This window comes from Rattus rattus, chromosome 2, assembly GCF_011064425.1.
Source record: "Rattus rattus isolate New Zealand chromosome 2, Rrattus_CSIRO_v1, whole genome shotgun sequence".
Lineage (NCBI taxonomy): Eukaryota > Metazoa > Chordata > Mammalia > Rodentia > Muridae > Rattus > Rattus rattus.
Genome location: NC_046155.1, coordinates 39,871,191 through 39,892,435, shown reverse-complemented (window position 1 = coordinate 39,892,435; position 21,245 = coordinate 39,871,191). Strand labels below are relative to the sequence as shown.

The 21,245-nt window shown below is 42.0% G+C and overlaps 1 protein-coding gene across 1 annotated transcript in view; it reads right to left on the bottom strand.

The window, feature by feature from the left end:
- The window catches only part of Cc2d2b (coiled-coil and C2 domain containing 2B), an 84,992-nt gene extending 63,963 nt beyond the window's left edge, over positions 1 to 21,029 (bottom strand). Inside the window, exons 1-9 of the mRNA XM_032895496.1 lie at positions 20,988 to 21,029; positions 17,877 to 17,946; positions 16,818 to 16,882; positions 15,921 to 15,986; positions 14,159 to 14,242; positions 6,525 to 6,723; positions 6,236 to 6,372; positions 6,005 to 6,133; positions 470 to 679 (exon numbers count right to left, since the gene is read on the bottom strand). Coding sequence (XP_032751387.1) covers positions 470 to 679; positions 6,005 to 6,133; positions 6,236 to 6,372; positions 6,525 to 6,723; positions 14,159 to 14,242; positions 15,921 to 15,986; positions 16,818 to 16,882; positions 17,877 to 17,946; positions 20,988 to 21,029 — 1,002 coding nt within the window. The remainder of the gene's footprint in view (positions 1 to 469; positions 680 to 6,004; positions 6,134 to 6,235; positions 6,373 to 6,524; positions 6,724 to 14,158; positions 14,243 to 15,920; positions 15,987 to 16,817; positions 16,883 to 17,876; positions 17,947 to 20,987) is intronic.
- Between the last annotated feature and the right edge of the window lie 216 nt (positions 21,030 to 21,245).

Below are 21,245 nucleotides of genomic sequence, written 5' to 3'. Positions count from 1 at the left end.
GGTGCCTCTTAAAGCCACTGTAATTTCAAATGCTCTTCTTGAGTTACAGAATCGCACTAACACAGTGGTTCTCAACCTTCCTGATGCTGTGACCTTTTAGTACAGCACCTCTTGTGGTCCTGACCCCAACCATAAAATTGTTTTCATTGCTATTTCAAAACTGTGATTTTGCTACTGTTGTGAATTATAGTGTAGATATGAGTGGTTTCCAATGGTCTTAGGTGACTCCTATGAAAGGGCCATTCTACCCACAAAGGGATCATGACCCATCACAGGTTGACAAGAGCTAGATTAGAGGATGCCCTCAGCAGGCTTCAGATGTCTCCTCGACAAACCAGACCTTCCATTCTGCTTTCAAATCGCTGTTCTAACAGGTTAAATATCAAAGCGCTGAATGACAGTGTTCTTTATGATACCCGAGAGCATCCTCTCCCACTGTAAAGTGCTGGGCCCTAGAAAACCCCCTCACCTTCTCGTAGAGCAACTGTGATAAGCTCTGCTTCTGTCTGTCCTGGAAAGACTCACAGAGCTGGAGCAGCCTGGCACACAGGACTTGTTCTTGATTGAAGAGAGGGTGATGGCTGAATTGCAAGCCCACGATGTTCAGGTCTAATTGGTACGTTTCCCTCTGACCATCCATTCTGTTTCTAAAACAGCATCCCACGTCATATTTCACTGCCTTTTAAAGAAAGGTATACACCGAGGTAATTTGAATCGGTTGCCTTTGAAACCATGAATAGCTTTTCCATATAAAATGGAGCATTTAAATTCCAGAGCTACAGAACTACAAAAGCAGCAAGAAATTTATTTAGATTCTTGAGTTAATAAAATAGGATGATATTACATTTTTTTATTATAACAGCTTGTTTTATTTAACACAGCATCTTAGTCATCTTGCTGTAAATTATTGTCCTCTACATCATTACTGTTTATACGGATATCAGATTTTTAATTTATAAGAACCCAAAACAATGTTTTATAGGAACACCGTGGTAAATGGTGTTACCACTTTTGCATTAAGGGTTTTATCTTATGAGTCAGAGTTAAATGGAATTATCTATTAAAACATTATTTATAAAGTGAATATACTGGTGATCATCTGAAAAATCCCTTCAAAAAACCCAGACTTCCTAAGTGGTCTAAGGACACCATCCCTCTCTGTACAAAACACTGTCTCTACTTGAATATTAGACTGAACCTCAATTATAATCGTTTCAGTCTAGGGGCCTTAGTTTATTTGTAAAATGGTTCATGTATGCCTTAATCTGTTGTTTTCAATTTAAACATGTATATCTAAATATGTGTGGCTGATTCTGAGCGATGCCATTTGAGAGAGATGGTGAGTTCCTTAGCACGTACCGTCTAACCTAACAGGACTGAATCCACCTCAGAAGGGTGGCACTGAGCCTTCCCTCTGAATCAGTCTGGTATAACAAAATCCACTGTTGGGGGTTTGAAAGGGGCTTTCCCCCTCTGAAGCTCACACTGAAATTTGATTGTTATTGGGGGGTTATTTAGAAGTTGGACCAAGTGGGACATTAGAAGGTTATTAGTCTGCTTTTCTCGTGAATATATTAATCACCGATTAGTAGCTTTATGCAATCAATGGCTCCTTACTCTGTTTCTATTGCTGTAATGAAGACCATGACCTGGAGAGGAAAGGGTTTATGTGGCTCATGTGCCTTGCAAGCTACATGCCCTGCAGGCAGTCTGATAAAGACATTGTCTTAATTGGGGTTCCTCATCCCAGGTAACTCCAGCCTGTGACAAAAACCTAGCCAGGACAAATAGATTAGCTGGTTATCTCAAGCGTGTGTCATCAGCTGTAAAAACCTGTTTGTCTGAGTCTTGTATCCTTCCTGCCTCTTGCCATGACACTCTGCCCTGTCTTGGGACTCTGACAGCATGGTCATCATCAGATGTGCTTGCTCCCTAGAGAGGAATCAGGAGCCTCAGTAAACTCTGAAGCTTGCACTGTCTGTGATACTGTGTTACTTAAACAGAAATTTACCAAGACCAAGTCTTCCAGCCTTGCTTCTCTGGGAGCCAGCCATGGTGGGGTCAAGTGCTACTTGAGGCAGGGCACAGCATCTCATGAAGCCCAAAGGTGTATGATCTCTGGCCTTATAACTCTTCTTTCCTGTTCTGGGGGCCAGAAGCTGATGACCTCTGGAAATTTGACTAGTTTGCTATTCTGTGGCTTAAAGTCACTGGTTTCTGGCAATTAACTTCTGCTTGTAGCAGCAGGGGATTAAGAGAAAAAGTTAGCTACTTGGCTCTTTTCTTTCTGGCTCAAGGACCCCTCACTGGCCAGGTGAAAGTCTTGAAGTTCGTTAACTTTTTGTGAACCAGAGAGAAAAGGAAAGAAAGAACAGAGACATACACACATCGGATGAAGCTGAAGCAAGCTGCAGCTCCAGTTTATTATGGTTCTTAGTTGTTATGTTTTCTCTAAAATTTATCCCATACAACTATTAGGTAGAACTGTTACAAGCAGGAGAATCCATTACACAATTTTCTAAATATGTTTACATTCCAATAGCTTCATAGTAAGTTTAAGGTAAGTTTTGTCATAGATTGATAAGGTCTTAGGAGTTACAACAGAATTATTTACATATATTTCTATTAAGACTGGTATCTGACTAAACATTCGTTATCTGTTACTAGCCCCTCATAAATTCATTATAAGTTTGAAACAATAATTTTTATGTCACAAGTTAGCTCAGTTTTGTCTAAAGACAAATCATTTGCCTTGTGTTGCATTAGTTTTGACGCTTTGTCTAGATTAACCAGTCAGTATTTTGTTTTCTGTCCTTGCAGCTAGAATAAATAATTGTCCATTCTTAGCTTATGACCTTTAGTTACCAGACAATGGCCTCACATCTAACCTTGAAGGAATGTTTTCTTTGGTTATAAATTTGTCCCAAGCCTGCTTTCTATTTATAGTGCAATTATCCTGTGACACATGAAGGTTTGCAGAGCTCTATTTGCAGCTTTTAGTCTATAGGGGGCTTAACATTACTTGTACAAATTTAGGAATTCTTATAAAATCATTATTATCAATGATATGGAGTCATCAATTTGTCTACACGGCATTCCTACATAAGAGTACATCTTCATGTTGATTTTGCAGAAAATCTGCCCCATATGGTGGGCTAATGCCCAGCACTCACTGGGCTCTGTACTAGTGACAGGAAAGCCATGTCAGCAGCAGGAAGCAATCCTGGGATGAAGTCTCTAAGAACCTTGCATTCTTAGAGTTCACCATCATAGGCCATGTAAAACAGTGGGCCATCTCCAGAAATTTCACTTGCATGCCTTTGATTTTCCTAGATGGCTTCTGACACATCCTGTGCCATTGCTGTCACAAACTGCTTTTAAGCTGGAATAAACATTGTTCCACCCTAAGCCTGAGATGGCAGTCTGGGTGCTCTCTAAAAACTAGAGGCCACCAGCATTGTTCCTAAACTTCCGCATTCTTGCTTTTCCCTGAGCTAGGAGAAAAGTCATAAAATCTTGTTTTTCACTAGCCGTATCTGCTAAGTCCCTGTCCTCTATAACGGTGGCCAACTAAGAGTCCATCTGAGGAATTTATCAGTTAATATACTGGTAAACTGGCCATGACCTGGAAGAGCACCAAGAGGACAACAGTTTCAGCTTAAAACTATTAGATGATAAACTGTGGAAATGTCAAGTTAGAGAAGCTGGTTTTGTTTAGTAAATGCAGCATTACCTTGACCTTGATCTTATTTGCTTCAGTGGGGAGACATTAGCCTTTTCCTGGTCTTTTCTTACTCAATACTCACTGCCTGTGGTCCTCAGTAGCTAAAGCACAGTATCCGAGCTGATGGAATTTCTAGTAACAATCAAAGGATGTAAGTTTATGCTGTAAGCAGAATCTAAAGGGGAAGTGACTATAGTCTATAGATCTCAAAGGGGAAGTGACTATAGTCTATAGATCTCAAAGGGGAAGTGACTATAGTCTATAGATTTGACTATAGTCTATAGATTTCAAAGGGGACGTGACTATAGTCTATAGATCTCAAGTAGTTCAGCTGTCACAGAAGTCAAGTGTCCTATGAGTTCTCTGTGACCAGACAAGTTCAAATAAATTCAGCATTCAGGAGACTGATTCTTAAATCAACAGTAGGAAAAATTAGAACCATGGAACACAGGAATGCATTATTTTGGGAGGTAATAAGTTAGAACTTCTACTCCCAAGAACTCTCCATCTTGGCATATGATACCAAAATCCATCCACTCAACTCATAAATCAAGGAATCGTCCTTTCTTTTATCAACACTGGCTTAGTCACTGTTCTATTGCTGTGAAAAGACATCATGACCAACTCCTAACAAAGAAGGCGTTTAAGTGGGGGCTTGCTTGGTTTCAGAGGTTTAGCCATTATCATCATGACGGGGAGCACGGTGGCATGCAAGGTGTTGGAACAGTAGCTGAGAGCTAAATCCTGATCTGCAAGCTGGAGAGAGACAGAGACGCAGAGAAGGATGGAGAGAGAGACTGGGTCAGAGACAGAGGGTGGGGAGCGGGTGTGGCGGCAGTCCCAAGATGGCGCCCGGGACTGCAGCTAAGTCTCATGACTAGCACCTGACTTCCTCACACACCTGAAACTAGCCATGTCCATTGTGAGAGCTGCGCAGGCTCACCATGACGCAACATCAGGCCATGTGACGTGGACCTAGGAACTGAGATTACGAAGTCTGGACTGAGGAGGCAGGGTTGAGGGTGGGTAGAAGGGAGTGTGCTCAGGGGCTAAGAGAGGAGAGAGGGAAGAAAAGAAAAGAAAGATCGCTGCTTGCATGCAGAAAGAAAGGTTCCTGAATAAACTGCTTTGAGAAGAATGTCGTGGTGTCGCTCCTTTCTGCGGGATGGAGACGGAGATGACCACAGAGAGATGAAGAGACAGACATAGAGAAAGGAGGATGGTGAGGGAGAGAGGCAGAAAGATTGGGCCTGGCCAGCTTGGGCTTTTGAAACCTCAAAGCCCACCCCAAGTGATATACTTCCTCCAAGAAGGTCACACCTCCTAATCCTTCTCAAGTAGTTCCACTCCCTGATGACTAAGCATTCAAATATATGAGCCCATGGGGGCCACTTTTATTCAAACCACCACAGAGACTATTTGGCATTATATAGCAAAACTGAATAATACAAACTTAGAACTAGCATTTCTATTCTGTGATATTTACCAAGCAAGGAAAAAGGAGATTACACACACACACACACACACACACACACACACACACACACACACACATGTATAATCAGAACATACGTGCAGACATTTCTTAGCAGTGTTGCTATAATGTTATAATGCTATATAACAACTTGATACACCTGATATCCATCAATAGAAAAATAGATAAATAAAAGGTGGTTTTCCTGCAATTGATTTTTTTAAAGGTATGTATGTACCACTACACACAGTAACATCTGATAATGTACTCTTTTTTTGAAGATATATTTATTTTATATATGTGAGTACACTGTTGCTGACTTCAGACACACAAGAATAGGGCATCAGATCTCATTACAGATGGTTGTGAGCCACCATGTGGTTGCTGGGATTTGAACTCAGGACCTCTGGAGAGCAGTCAGTGCTCTTAACTGCTGAGCAATCTCTCCAGCTACAACTGAAAAATAAGTCAACTATTGCTGCATACAATTAGAGTAATTTTTTATGATTCCATTTATGCAAAGTGGATAAACTAACAGGGAAAGAGTAATCCACAGAGCTTGAATACCATTCATTTGGCGCTTTTTTATATACAAAGTGAGAATCATGCAAATTTTATATTATGGTTTTCACATCACATTTTATTTGAACATTTCCTATCATTAAATAGATCTTAAGGATTACTTAACATTTTATCCGAGGTTAACTATTCTAGGACGGTATCCTTAGAAGGCAAAATGAAACCATAAAAACGTAAGTTATAACTGATGATACAAGAGTTATTACAAGCAGCTCTCTGTCGCTTACCTTTCTGTGTATAGTCTTTAGTGCTGGATTCAAAGATTCTTTGCACATGCAGAGCCTAAAATTCCATGACTGTCTAAGAGGCGAAGGTAATGACATTATTTCTCCACTTTCTTCAAACCAACATTTTCCCTATCAGAGATAGTACAAAAATATAGTAACCGAGTCTTCCACTAAAAAAAGAGTGTCATATGCCCTCTGCTACTGACTTAACTCGTCAGCTGGTATACTTGCCTCCTGCAGGCTGAGCAAGCGATTTTCCATTTTGTTGCAGATCTTTTTGCAAGTCTCTGGCTTTTTCTGAGTGTAGAGTCCTTCGTCTTCTAAAATGCGAGGCAGCACACCTTTGGGCAGTTTCTGCTGGCTGGCCACTAATGACAAAACTCAGACAATCACTTTAAAGATCACGGTGGGAGGACGGATAATAGAAGATCAACACCCTTTACTGCCCTGACAGGCACACGAGTTGGTGTCCTATAACACGGCACATCCATGACGTGTGTATTTCAGGGGAGCGTGTTACCTGGAGAACTACTCGGCACAAAGATAGTTGCCTCCTGTTTTTTTATCAGTTCTTGATCATCTTCATATTTCGCAGCTTTCACTTCAAATAAATCCGTTAAGATTACTTCCTCCATAAAATCCTCATCTTGGCCCTCAGTAGCAATTTGGAAACTGTCACCAGATGCAGAGTGCTTGAAGTAACTCTCACTTACTGTTTTCTGTTGAATATCAAAAATAAAAATCGGTCTGCTTGCTTTCCCCCCATGACCAGTATGCAGGTAAAAGGCATACAAGAAGCCTACAGAACTCCAAATAGATTGGACCAGAAAAGAAATTCCTCCTATCACATAATAGTCAAAACACCAAATGCACTAACAAAGAAAGAATATTAAAGCAGTAAGGGGAAAAGGTCATGTAACATATAAGAGCAGACCTGTCAGAATTACACCAGATTTCTTACCAGAGACTGTGAAAGCCGGAAGGTCCTAGGCAGGTGTCATATAGACCCTGGGAGAGCACAAATGCCAGCCCAGGCTACTATACCCAGCAAAACTTTCAATAACATAAATGGAGAAACTAAGACATTCCATGACAAAAACAAATTTACACAATATCTTTCTACAAATCCATCCCTACAAAGGATAATAGATGGAAAACTCCAATAGAGTTTTCAAATAGAGGACAAGGACATCGTACAAAAATCAAGAAATGAATCTTTTTTTAACACGTCCCAAAGAAGATAGCCACACAAACATAATTCCACCTCTAACAACAAAAGTAACAGGAAGCAACAGCCACTTTTCCTTAATATCTTTTAACATCAATGGACACAATTCCACAATAAAAAGACATAGACTAACAGACTGGACACGAAAAAAGGACCCAGGATTTTACTGCATGCAGGAAACACACCTCAGTATCAAAGACAGTACTACCTCAGAGTAAAAGGCTGGAAAACAATTTTCCAAGCAAATGGTCCCAAGAAACAAGCTGGAGTAGTCATTCTAATATCGAATAAAATTTACTTTCAACCCAAAGTTATAAAAAAGACACTTCATAGTCATCAAAGGAAAAATACACCAAGATGGGCTCTCATTTCTGAATATCTATGCTCCAAATGCAAGGGCACCCACATTCATAAAAGAAACCTTAATAAAGCTCAAAGCACACATTGCACCTCACACAATAATAGTAGGAGACTTCAACACCCCACTCTCAGCAATGCACAGATCATGGAAACAGAAACTAAACAGAGACATGGTGAAACTAAAAGAAGTTATGAACCAAATGAATTTAACAGATATATAGATATAGATATAGATAGATATAGATATATACATTTCATCCTAAAACAAAAGAACATACCTTCATCTCACCACCTCATGGAACCTTCTCCAAAATTGACCATATAATCGGTCACAAAACAGGCCTCAACAGATACAAGCAGATAGATATAACTTATGTATCCTATCAGCTCACTGTGGACTAAGGCTGGTCTTCAATAACAACAATAAAGACAGAAAGCCCACATATACATGGACATTGAACAATGACCTACTCAACGATAGCTTGATCAAGGAAGAAATAAAGAAAGAAATTAAAGACGTTTTAGAATTTAATGAAAATAAAGGCACAACATACCCAAAAGTATGGGACACAAAAAACAGTGCTAAGAGGAAAACTCATAACTCTGAGTGCCTCCAAAAGAAATTAGAGAGAGCATGCAATAACAGCTTGACAGCACACCTAAAAACTCTAGAACAAAAAGAAGCAAATATACCCAAGAGGAGTAGACAGCAGGAAATAATCAAACTAAGGGCAGAAATAAACCAATAGAAACAAAAAGAATTATACAAAAGATCAGCAAAACCAGGAGCTGGTTCTTTGACAAAATCAATAAGATAGATAAACCCTTAGCCAGACTAACCAGAGGGCCAAGAGGCAGTATCCAAATTAACAAAATCAGAAATGAAAAGGAAGACATAACAACATAAACTGAGGGAATGCAAAAAAAAAAAAACAAAACAAAAAAAAAACCAAAACAACCCCATCAGATTCTACTACAAAAGCCTATCTCAACAAAACTGGAAAATCTGGATGAAATGGACAATTTTTTAGACAGATACCAGCTACCAAAGTTAAAGCAGGATCAGATAAACCATCTAAACAGTCCCATAACTCCTAAAGAAATAGAAGCAGTCATTAAAAGTCTCCAACCAAAAAAAAAAAATAATAAAGCCCAAGACCAGATGGATTTAGTGCAGAATTCTCTCAGGCCTTCTTAGAAAATCCCATACCAATACTGTCCAAACTATTCCACAAAATAGAAACAGAAGGAACACTACCCAATTCCTTCTATGAAGCCACGATTACACTTATACCTAAACCACACAAAGACCCAACAAAGAAAGAGAACGTCAGACCAGTTCCCCCCTGTGAATATCGATGCCAAAATACTCAATAATTAATTCTCCCAAACCTAATCCAAGAGCACACTAAAACGATCATCCATCAAGTAGGCTTCATCGCTGGGATGCAAGGATGGCTCAATATACGGAAATCCTTCATCATAATCCACTATATAAACAAACTCAAAGAAAAAACACATGATTATCTCATGAGATACGGAGAAAGCATTTGACAAAATTCAACACCCCTTTATGGTAAAAGTCTTGGAAAGATCAGGAAATCAAGGCCCATACCTAAACATACTAAAAGCCATACAGCAAACCAGTGGCTAACCTTAAACTAAATGGAGAGAAACTTGAAGCAATCCTACTAAAATCAGGGACTGAAGAAGGCTGCCCACTCTTTCCCTACCTATTCAATATAGCACTTGCAAGTCCTAGCCAGCACAATTATGTAGAGCAGCAGGCTGTGAAAGGTATCCTGGTTCCTGGTCAAGATAAGGTCGGAAACCCCAATGACCCTAAGGGACAGTAGGCATTTTCCTAAACTCCCAAGAGGCCAGGCCCCTCTCACATAGCTACAGCCCCTTGTAGAGAGGCTTGTGGCCATCAGTCACATAGAAGCAGGACCACGCCCTTCCACATGTAGATGAGGTATTCCCAAGCTCTCAGGCCGAGCCAATAGAAGTACCTGCTGTCAGACCCTGACTCACTCCAAAACTGTATATAAGAATCCTATTCAGAAGGATTAAAGATATGTGAGAACTACTCCATCTTCTAAGAGCTTCTTTCATAAGAGCTGTAACACTGTGCTTGGGGAAGAGACCTGCTCTCTGGAAATCGCCCGCTGAAAACTCCCCGGAGCCCCTTGCTGGCTAGCCAGCCTCCTGCTGATTCAGCCCAGCCAGCTTCTTGGAGCAATTAAAGTGGCAGCAGCAGAGAAGGAGCTGAGGCAGCGGAGGCAGCGGAGGCAGCTGAGGTAGCTGAGGTGATTAGCCCTCCCTGCTCCTGTCCTCTCCCCTTCGCCTGAACCCTCTCTCTGTGGAAAGCCTCCAGAATGAAAGCCAACACAATTAGACAACAAAAAGAAGTCAAAGGGATACAAATTGGAAAGGAAGATGTCAAAATATCACTATTTGCAGATGATATGATAGTATACTTAAATGATCCCCAAAATTCCTCCAGAGAACTCCTACAGCTGATAAACAACTTCAGCAAAGTGGCTGGATATAAAATTACCTCAAAGAAATCAGTTGTGTTCCTCTAGTCAAAGGATAAACAGGCTGAGAAAGAAATTAGGGAAATGACACCCTTCACAACAGTCACAAATAATATAAAATACCTTGATGTGACTCTAACCAAGCAAGTGAAATATCTGTATGATAAGAACTTCAAGTCTCTGAAGAAAGAAATTGAAGAAGATCTCAGAAGACGGAAAGATCTCCCACGCTCATGGATTAGCAGGACTAATACAGTAAAAATGGTCATCTTGCCAAAAGCAATCTACACATTCAATACAATCTCCATCAAAATTACAACTCAGTTTGAGTTAGATTGTTTTCACTATCAAAAAGTATTCTCAACAATAAAAGAACTTCTGGTGGAATCACCATCCCTGACCTCAAGCTTTATTACAGAGCAATAGTGATAAAAAAAAAAAAAAACCTGTATGGTATTGGTACAGAGAAAGGCAGATAGATCAGTGGAATAGAATTGAAGACCCAGAAATGAACCCACACACCTATGGTCACTTGATTTTGACAAAAGAGCTAAAATCATCCAGTGCAAAAAAGATAGCATTTTCAACAAATGGTGCTCTTTCAACTGGAGGTTAGCATGTAGAAGAATGCAGATCGATCCATGCTTATCACCCTGTACAAAGCTGATCCAAGTGGATCAAGGATCTCTACACAAAATCAGATATACTGAAACTAATAGCAGAGAAGGGATTGGGGGGAGAGACCCTTGAACACATGGGCACAGGAGAAAATTTCCTGAATAGAACACCAATGGCGTATGCTCTAAGATCAAGAATCGACAAATGGGATCTCATAAAACTGCAAAGTTTCTGTAAGGCAAAGGACACTGTCATTAAGACAAAACGGCAACCAGCAGATTGGGAAAAGATCTTTACCAATCCTACATCCGATAGAGGGCTAATATCCAATATAGACAAAGAACTCAAGAAGTTAGACTCCAGAGAGCCAAATAACCTTATTAAAAAATGGGGTACAGAGCTAAACAAAGAATTCTCAACTGAGGAACACCGAATGGCCGAGAAGCACCTAAAGAAATGTTCAACATCCTTAGTCATCAGGGAAATGCAAATCAAAACAACCCTGAGATTCCACCTCACACCAGTCACAATGGCTAAGATTAAAAAAAACTCAGGTGACGGCAGATGCTGGTAAGAATGCGGAGAAAGAGGAACACTCCTCCATTGTTGGTGGGATTGCAAGCTGGTACAACCAACCACTCTGGAAATCCGTCTGGCTGTGCCTTAGAAAATTGGACATAGTATTACCCAAGGACCCAGCCATATCACTCCTGGGCATATACCCAAAAGATCCTCCAACATATAACAAGGACACATGCCCCACTATGTTCATAGCAGCCTTGTTTATAATAGCCAGAAGCTGGAAACAACCCAGATGTCCCTCAACAGAGGAATAGATACAGAGAATGTGGTACATCTACACAATGGAGTATTATGCAGCTATTAAAAACAATGACGTCATGAAATTCTTAGACAAATTGATGGAACTAGAAAATATTATCATGAGTGAGATAACCCAATCACAAAAGAACACAGACCACATGAAATTCAAGAAGGAAGACCAAAATGTGGATGTATCAGCCCTTCTTAGAAGGAGGAACAAAATACTCACAGGAAGAAATACAGGGACAATGAATGGAGCAGAGACTGAAGGAAAGACCATCCAGAGACTGCCAAACCTGGATATCCATCTCATATACACCCACCACATCCAGACACTATTGCAAATGCCAAGAAGTGCATGCTGACAGGAGCCTGATATAGCTGTCTCCTGAGAGGGTCCGCCAGAGCCGGACAAGTACACAGGTGGATGCTCACAGCCAACCATTAAACTGAGAATGGAGTCCCCAATGGAGGAGGTAGAGAAAGGACTGAAGGAGCTGAAGTGGTTTGCAACCCCATAAGAAGAACAACTGTATCAACCAACCAGATCCCGCCCCAGAGCTCCTAGGGACTAAACTACCATCCCAAGTGTACACAGGGATGTCCTTATGGCTCCATCAGCATATGTAGCAGAGAATGGCCTTGCCTGGCATCAATGGGAAGAGAGACCCTTGTTCCTGTCAAGGCTGGATGCCCCAGTATAGGGAATGTCAGGGCAGGGAGGTGGGTGGGAGTGGGTGGGTGGGTGGGTGGGTGCACCGTCACAGAAGCAGGGGGAAGGGGGATGAGATAACAGGTTTCTGAAAGAAATAAAAAGAAAAAAAAATCTACGGCCAAGTGGTTACAGTGAAATTCTGAAATATAGGCTTATTTATAAGAGTTGTTTTAAAATCTGACTATCAGTATGAAAACATATATAATTGTTAATAAGTGCCTCTCTCTCTCATGAGTATGGATCTGCTCACAAAGCCCGAATAAATTAGATTTGCTCCAGATGACTGTGTAATTTAAAATCTTCACGTACTGAACAGAGTGTCCTCCAAATACATCACTCAATTAAAAAAAAAAAAAAACCCTCAACTCTAAAACTGTGTACTTAGGGTAAGTCATAAAATAAAATTGCAGGATCATTTTTATTTTCATTTGGTTTTTAAGAGAGGCTTGGCATGTTGCTCTTGCCAGTGAAGAAAGAATTCGCTTTGTAGCCTACACTGACCTGAGAGAAAAGATTTCCCAGATTCCCCTGCTTCAGTCTCCTATCGGCTGCCGTGAGCTGCACACCCAACACAAGCAGTGTGTGCTCACACAACTGGATCACAGAGTTCTTGTGACTTCAGACTCTTACCTGCTCTTTGACCAATCCCAACAACATTTCTACAAGTATTCCAGAGTTGGGGGTTCAAGAATCATTTATACATGATGACATTTTTCTTTTTTTCTTATTTATTTATTTATTTATTTATTTATTTATTTATTTATACACCAGGTTTCTCGGTGCAGTCCTGGCTGTCCTGGAATTCACTCTGTAGGCCAGTCTGGCCCAACTCATGATGACATTTTTTTTTCAAACAATCTTTGTTGTTTTCCTCTCAACCTTCTTCCTCTTTCCCCTCCTCCCTCATGTCCTTCATGCATTAACTGAAGCACGGTTGGGCATCACGTGGGTTTGTGTCAAGTCCTGCCGTCCTTCCCTCCTTCCTATTCCTTTTATGAAATCCCAGAAAGAGTTTACAGGCAGATATCTTCGTGGTGTCTCTTTGGGATTCAAACAAGGTATAACGGTAACAGGCATAGGTAAGATTTGGGGGAATCTCCACATAGGGGAGCTCCTTAAGTATTCCGATCACCAACTATGAGGCACGAAGGGTCCTTTGCCCGAGCCGGTGCACCCATGCAATGTTCAGGGCTCTCAGTCCTGATGGCTAAGGAAAGCAGGGTCCCCAGTTTGTCCCTTGATGCTTGACCTATAGGCTAGGCTGGGTCTCCAGGGTCCTGCCTCTCCGGAGTACCAGTATTACACATGCACACCACCACACCTAGTTCTTTTACCTGGGTTCTGGAATCAAACTCAGGTCTCTCACGTGTGCATGGCAAGCACTTTCTCCAGGGAGCTAACTTCCCAGGCCTCACCTATCAACTAACACACTCTATTCTGATGATCTAGTAGACCATTGAGCATCTAGGAGGCACTCTGTCAGTGTTAGTATTATAACGGGCAACTCAACTCCAAGAGAGGAGGAAAGTTTAGCAATGACATTTTCATCTTTCAAGTCAGACATGAGGGTGCACGCCGCCATCTTAACATCCTAACATCAGGAGGCCAAATAGGAGAGTCCAGAGTTGCAGGTCAACACTGAGTTACAGGGAAAGACCCTGTCTCAACACACACACACACACACACACACACACACACACACACACACACACACTCACACACACACACACACATACATACATACATAAGGGCACATACATATACACATGGTACATGGATCCCTTTCCTGTCCAACCCTCATCCCTTAATCCATGTCTTTAATAAATAGCTTGGGAGAGAGCAAAGCTATAAAATGGAGACACAATTCTAACCTGCCTCGAAGACCGGCTCGCTGCTGAATCTTCTTCCCCACTCAGGATGAAAAATGAAAGACCTTCGTCCAGCAAGACTTCAGTCTGTGGGTTGAACAGCAGCAGGCCAGGAGTTAATGTGATGGATTCACACTGTCTGCGTGCGGGGGAAGGAACACTTTTCCACAGTGTGGCAGAAGGCAGCTTAGCGGCAAGCAGGAAACAGCATGGTGGTTGTTTTATCAGCTCCTTTACACTCAGCTTTGACTCATAGCTCACCTTTCACCCTTTATCTTTTACTGTGTGTGTGTGTGTGTGTGTGTGTGTGTGTGTGTGTGTGTGTGCGTGTGTGTGTGTGTGTGTGTGTGTTGGTAACTCTGGTGAGAACCAAAATAGAACACAGCCAAAATCTCCTTCTCTGCTCTCTCAAACATGCAATTAGAGGATTATTTCTCGTTTTAATCAAAATGCTGTCCCCCATCAGTGTTCTCCGTGTTCAAGGGTTCTTGTGGACACGAGCTCACACACCCACACCTTGTCATCATGGTCCCACAATATCTGGTGGCATATTCTTCACTACAGACTCATTCATAAATAAGTCCTTTTTTGTGTCTTCTATGCTAAAAATTCAAATTTTTTTAAATAAAAAGAACATAGCACTTCTTTCACATGCGGATATAACTGCCTTAAGAGAAATTTAGAGGGGACTCAATTCCAGGAAAAAGAGGAAGTCACACTAGGAATCAAACAATTTCAAAACATACACAATGTGAAGCTGTACCTCCTGTTTTGTTTCTCTCTGGAGTCTAACTGCCATTGCATGTACACCTGCCCACTGTCTCTGTCATCCCCTGCTTCCCAATACACAAGCATATATTTAGTACGGGAATTCTTATTTTATGTAGCTAATTTGTTTTTATGTTTATGCATGAGTGTGTGCCCACGTGAGTTCGTGTGCACATGTGTGAAGGACCCCTGTGCTTTAATATCTGCAACGCTAACAAGTCCGCATACTTATGGCAGAATTACCAGCTCCCCGCAGGGTCTGCCCGTCTCTAATCCCAAAGCCGGCTACTAACTGGACACGAAACTACTTCCGTATTCTTTTACCGGAAATGATATGCACAGTTTGCGTGTCTGTCTTGTAAAGAAGAAAAAGCAGCCTGCAATCCAATTCGTTTCTTTCTTTCTTTCATCTTTGTCTTTGTCGAGCAAGGGAGAGGAGTGGCGCTTTGTGCCATGGGCTCACAGGTGAGAAGCTTGAGGAAGGTGGTGAGAGACCCGTCCATCAGCCTGAGTAACTGAACGGATAAACTGGAGGAGTAGAGCCGCTAACTGCCGGCTAACTCCTGACACACTTTACCGTCACTGCCCCACCTTGCTGAGTCGGATATTCTCTCTGCCTTACTTCTTCAGGGATGCCATGATTGATTTCCCGTCATGCTTCCCTAGTGGACCCCTAACCAGCTGCCAGCAGGAGAGGCCCAATTCGTGGGTTGCTATCTGATCACAGAAACCCTGCAAACGTTTAGCGCACTTGAGTTTATCCTATTATAATTTACCAGGATGAGTAATGCCGGGTAGCGATAGGGATGGAACGGGGCACGAGGGCTTCTTTTGTGGGAGGATGCAGATGGCCTAAAACTGGATCATGGTGTCAACCACACCATCCCACAGTTTAACCAAAAGCCACTGAGTGGTAAGCTAAAGAGGGGATGAATTTTTGTCGTGTAAGTTATACCTCCACAAAGATGCTTTTAAAGAGGATTTTAAAGAAAGTTACCTTGGACCAGCGACAAGTCCTTGTGTCAGTGAGCAGCTCGGCTGAGGACTTTTCCCCTTGACTGATCTGAAACACGAAATTTTACAGAAAATCGGCATACGTGAACATGTATGTCTTCTCTCCAAAAACGAGTGAAAATAAAAATTTATGTTTTTTAATGGTGTGCGCACACACACAATCACACACACATATACAAACATTTTTACCTGAGATGTCTTATATAATATCACTATAACCAGACTGACTTTTCTCAGGTTAGGTTCACTTGAGGGGTATGTGTGACGTTGGTGGCTAGTCTTATGTCAACTTGACCCAAGCTAGAGTCCTTGGAGAGGGAGCCTCAGTTGAGAAATTGCTTCCATAAGATCTGGCTGTAGACAAACCTGTAGCGAATTTTCTTAATTGACGGGGGAGGGCCTAGCCCATTGTGAGCGGTGACCCCCTCTGCGCTGGTGATCCTGGGTGCTGTAAGAGAGCAGGCTGAGCAGGCCATGGAAGCAAGCCAGTAAGCCGCACCCCTCCATGGCCTCTGCCTCAGCTCCTGCCTCCAGGTGCCTGCCCTGCTTGTGTTCCTGTCCTGACTTCTTTCACTGATGACCAGTGATAGAGAAACGTAAGCCCAATAAAGCCCTCGCTTCCCAACTTGCTTTTCCATCATGACATTTCATTGAAGCAATTGAAACTCTAACCACAATAAGGTGTTAAGATGTAAAAGAAAAAGAAAATAGAAGAAAAGAAGAAAAAAATAAAGCAGGCGAGAAGGTGAAGCTTTTTAAAAATTGAGGTATATCAAGACAACCTCAGCTCTTTCTTAACATAAAAGAAAAAGGTTTTGTGGTCCACGTTCCACTTAAAACAGTCACTCTGAGAACAGGAGAAAGCAACTGGCAGCATTACCTTAGCATGTTTTAGTTTTTCTCTTACTTTGCCTCTCAGTGTCTCTGTTATGTTTCGATTTTCTTCTGCAGGATTTAAAGCAAGACGTCAGCGTTACACACGGGTCAGGTCATTTTTACTATAATCAATCAGCAGTGACAGTGAAAGCCCTGTGTATCTTAGCTGCAACTAGGCCTGGCCATCACGGTGAGCGGGGAGAAAAGACCACAGTCCCAGGAGCTCTTAGGAGCCTGTACCCATTCCCCCTTCTCATCGGGAACGTGCAGATTTATCTACGGTAAGCTGTGTTTCTTTTGCAACCTTTTCTCTGTCCTTTCTCAGCTTCCCTTGCTGCTTCATCCCTTGCTGTATCAGCCAGAGTCTGTCTTGTAGCCAAGCAAAGCAAAGCATAAAACAAGCTAGACAAACGACCTCTGATGCTGTTTTCTTGTTAGAAAGAAATTCCTTGAGAACATGTGTATTCCATATAGAATGCCCTGGGACATGAACTAATATCAAAGCCACGTTGTGTTGTTGTTGTTGTTGTTGTCATTAAAATGGAAGAACAGAACAGGAAAAAAAGTGTGTAAGCTCCAAGCTATTGCTACTTTCTGCTACCCATAGGATGGGTGGAGAACGGCAGTGGTTGTATGGTTCTGAATACAAATTTTAAGAAGGAAGATGAATTGGTCCTGTTCTCTTGAGTTGGCCTTTTCCTCCTGCTCATGCTGAGTGCTTGTAAGTTGCTCTGGTTGGAATAAGGACTAAGATAAGACTAGAGCTAAGTCACAAGAGGTCTTCTGAAGCAGGTTCTGCGTCTGCATACACCTAAGGTCTAAGCCAGGCACCAGGGTGTCCTCCATGTGTAGGGTTAATGGAGAGAGTGGAACATCACGAGTTCAATTTCTTGGAGAAAATGAACATCGTGAGTCCAGTTTGTACGTATTTTCCTTGGGCCCATCTTATATCGTGTAGGAAGCCTAGTTTATGTTTACGTTCTAGAATGCTGGAGTGCTGGGATGGAGGTAATCTTTACATCCTTAAAAACTAAAACCCAAGGATATGAGAGTTGCGGAGAACCTGCAGGAGACCCTTTTGACAGACGCCTGTCCATTATTTCTTCTGTGCTGCTGCTTGCTGCTTCTGACATCTGTGGGGGGGGAAGCAGGGAAGGTTAGGCTGCGGCTGGCGGTTACAGAACAGCTTGTCTGATGTCAGTCAGTCTCAACATCATCTTCTATAAAACATCCACTCATACTCTTTTGTCTGACTGCTCGAACTGGAATTATTATACTAATTCATATGAATTCTTTTTTAGCATATTCATTTTTAAAAGATTTATTTATTTATTATATATAAGGACATTATAAGCTGTCTTCAGACACACCAGAAGAGGGCATCAGATCTCATTACAGATGGTCGTGAGTCACCATGTGGTTGCTGGGATTTGAACTCAGGACCTCTGGAAGAGCAGTCAGTGCTCTTAACCACTGAGCCACCTCTCCAGCTCCTATATGAATTCTTTATATATGATTGATTTTAAAATTAAGTCATTGTCACCCGAAATCTCAAAAGTAAAAAAACAACAAAACAAAAACAAAAACAAAAAACCCTTTAAATGACAAAATCCGATGGAGACTTAGCTCTTTGTGCTTGTGTACTATGTACCTCCTGAATCTTCTAGAAAAGTCTGGTGAAATTAAACATGCATAAAAGTACTTTAAAAACCTCACACCCCACAGGTGTCATTGCTTGAGGGATTTCTCTGCAACACCTGACAAAGCAGACACCTTCCTTCCTGAAAGCTATCCGTACATTGCCTCCGATTCCTAACTGTCCCCTCCCCTCCCCTATCCCTTCAGTGGCCACGCTGTTCCCCATCACAGAAAGGCACGTGTACCCAAGGCTTTGGTGACTACATGTGTGCCTGACATGGCCTCCCAAATATGTGTGCCTAACTCCGACTTCTCTCTCAAATATCAAAAACCGTTCCAGCTCCCCCTGGTGGTGGTGGGGGGCTGAGTACCATTATCACTTTCCAGTATGTGAAGGTGAACATTTGCGGTCTTTCGAAGCTTATAAAGTAACTGTTCTCACTCTCTAGTGGTTTGGAGTTCGTTTTTAAACTTTAAATTTAAGATATATAATAGCAAAGGCTCTTGAAAAAGAAATTGTACCTGCTGACCAAAATAGCCTGAAGCTGGAATGGGAAAAGTAAAAAGACACATATTATCTTCACAGTTGCATTAAAAAATGTGGATTCAGGGGCTGCTGAGATACTCAGTGGGTGAAGGTGCTTGTCACCAATGCTGGCTACCTGAATTCTATCCCTGGGACCCTTGTGGTAGAACAAAAGGTCCAACTCCTACAAGTCTCCCTCCAACCTCCATAGGTATGCTATGGCATGCATATGTACGTGTGAACACACACACATGCATGCATGCATACATGCATACATATATACATACATGTATTAAAATGGACTCTCATTGAAAATCAAAGCAGGATACCAACGTGATCCTGATTCTTCAAAGATTAATATAACAGGAATCTAGCCAACAGACTTTACGGAAGAATTTCAAAGTCTGCCAGTGACTCTCGTATCACAATTAAAACTCCTGAATAAGGTCACCATGAGGGGCTATGCCCCCGTCTGGATAATCACGAACCTCTTCAATGGTTAGTCTTGGTTGTCAGCTTGAATGAGTCCAAGGTGAACTAAGAAACAGACTTACCCATTGGGTGGGTCATCGAGGGTGTTTCCCAGAAAGATTAGCTGAGGGGAAGGCCCCTTCTCAAATGCGAATGACATCTTCCAGGTGGCCTAGATCTAATGTAAGGTGAGCCAAAGTCACAGTTTTTGCTTCTCTTCTTGAGGTGAGTGCATCTGCCCTGCTGCTGTCACCGGTGCTACTACCTACCCTTGGCTGACATCAGAACCAAGTTTCCTCAGTCTCCCCTGGACTCAGGACCCAGCTATACACCCATACAGCTGGAGCTGCCCAGTTTTTGAAAGAGGTGTCAAAACATTCATTGTAAGAAAAAGTAAAAAAAGACATCTTTAACAAGAAGATGGAAAAAACCATATGTTTATATACAGAATGATCCTCCTCTCTTCCCTTGTTCAAAAATCAGCTCCAAGTAGATCAAAGACCTTAGTGTAACTTTGAAACTGCTGGACAAGCTGTTGGGCTTTTCTAGAAAACATGGACAAACATTTCAAGACAGAAGCACAGGCAAAGACTTTCTGAAAAGGACCCCAACAGAAGTGAAAATGGTCACCAGAAGAGAGTAATGGGATTGTGGGGCATCGAAAGGCTGCAAAGAAAACAACTGGCAGAGGAAGGACAGCCTGGAGTCGGTAAAGAACTGAAAAGTTGCACACCACGCCCCCCATCATCCTGCCAGTGGAGGCTTGGCGCTCACAACAGCTTTCAAAATAACAACTGTGGCTTGCAGAAAAGCGCTTGAAACTTCCAGCCCCCAGGGAAATGAAAGTTAAAAGTGGTGCAAGATGCTATCATGAGAGAGTGAACAGCAACAAAATCAGGCTTTGGGTATGTGGAGAGAACCCTTAGGCACTGGTGGGGAGTGAAAACTGGGGCAGCCACTAGTGAAAGCAGTAAGCAGACTCTTCGAGGAAACCTGGAGACACAACGATAATATGCTCCAGCTACCCTATTCCTGGATAGACCCAACTCAAGTCAGCATATCCAAGGCATTTGCAACTGGACATGGTGGTGCACACCCATAATCCCTCACTCGGGAGGCAGGGTCAGGCAGATCTCCATGAATTCAAGGCTAGTCTGGTCTACATACTGAGTTCCAGAACGGACAGGATGATGAAGAAAAACCCTGTCTCAAAAAAGACAACACAAAGACCAAAGACATCTCACACATTGTGTTTACTCCTGTGAAGAAATGGCCTCCAGCCCACGAACTCATAAGATGAATCCCCATTTCCTGGGAGGAAGCAGGGGGTGCTTCCAATGACCTCTGTAAGCCTATTACTTACCAATGCTATCATATCCGAGTTGTTTACTTCCAAACTGCTTAAAAATCAGAATGTATAACAGAACGCATAAAAGTAACAGGATACAAACCAAGTTTTCAGGAAATCATACATCTTGGTAAAATGCTATAAAAGCTTGTATTTTTTAAAAAGCCCTCAAGTTTTCATTAATACTTTACCTTTCTAAAAATCTCTTCTCTTCTCTTTGAAAGTTTTTTCATGATGACTCTTTTGTTGTCACTATCTAAAGAAGAATGAGAAACCGTGTTATTAAAACAAGACTGCTGTGACAGGATTAAGAGGCATAGTAGGGGCTGGAGAGATGGTTCAACAGTCAAGAACATGGGCTGCTCTTCCAGAGGACCCAGGTTTGATTTCCCAGCACCCACATGGCAGCTCAACCTTCTCTTAACTCCAGTCCCCAGGCATCTAGTGCC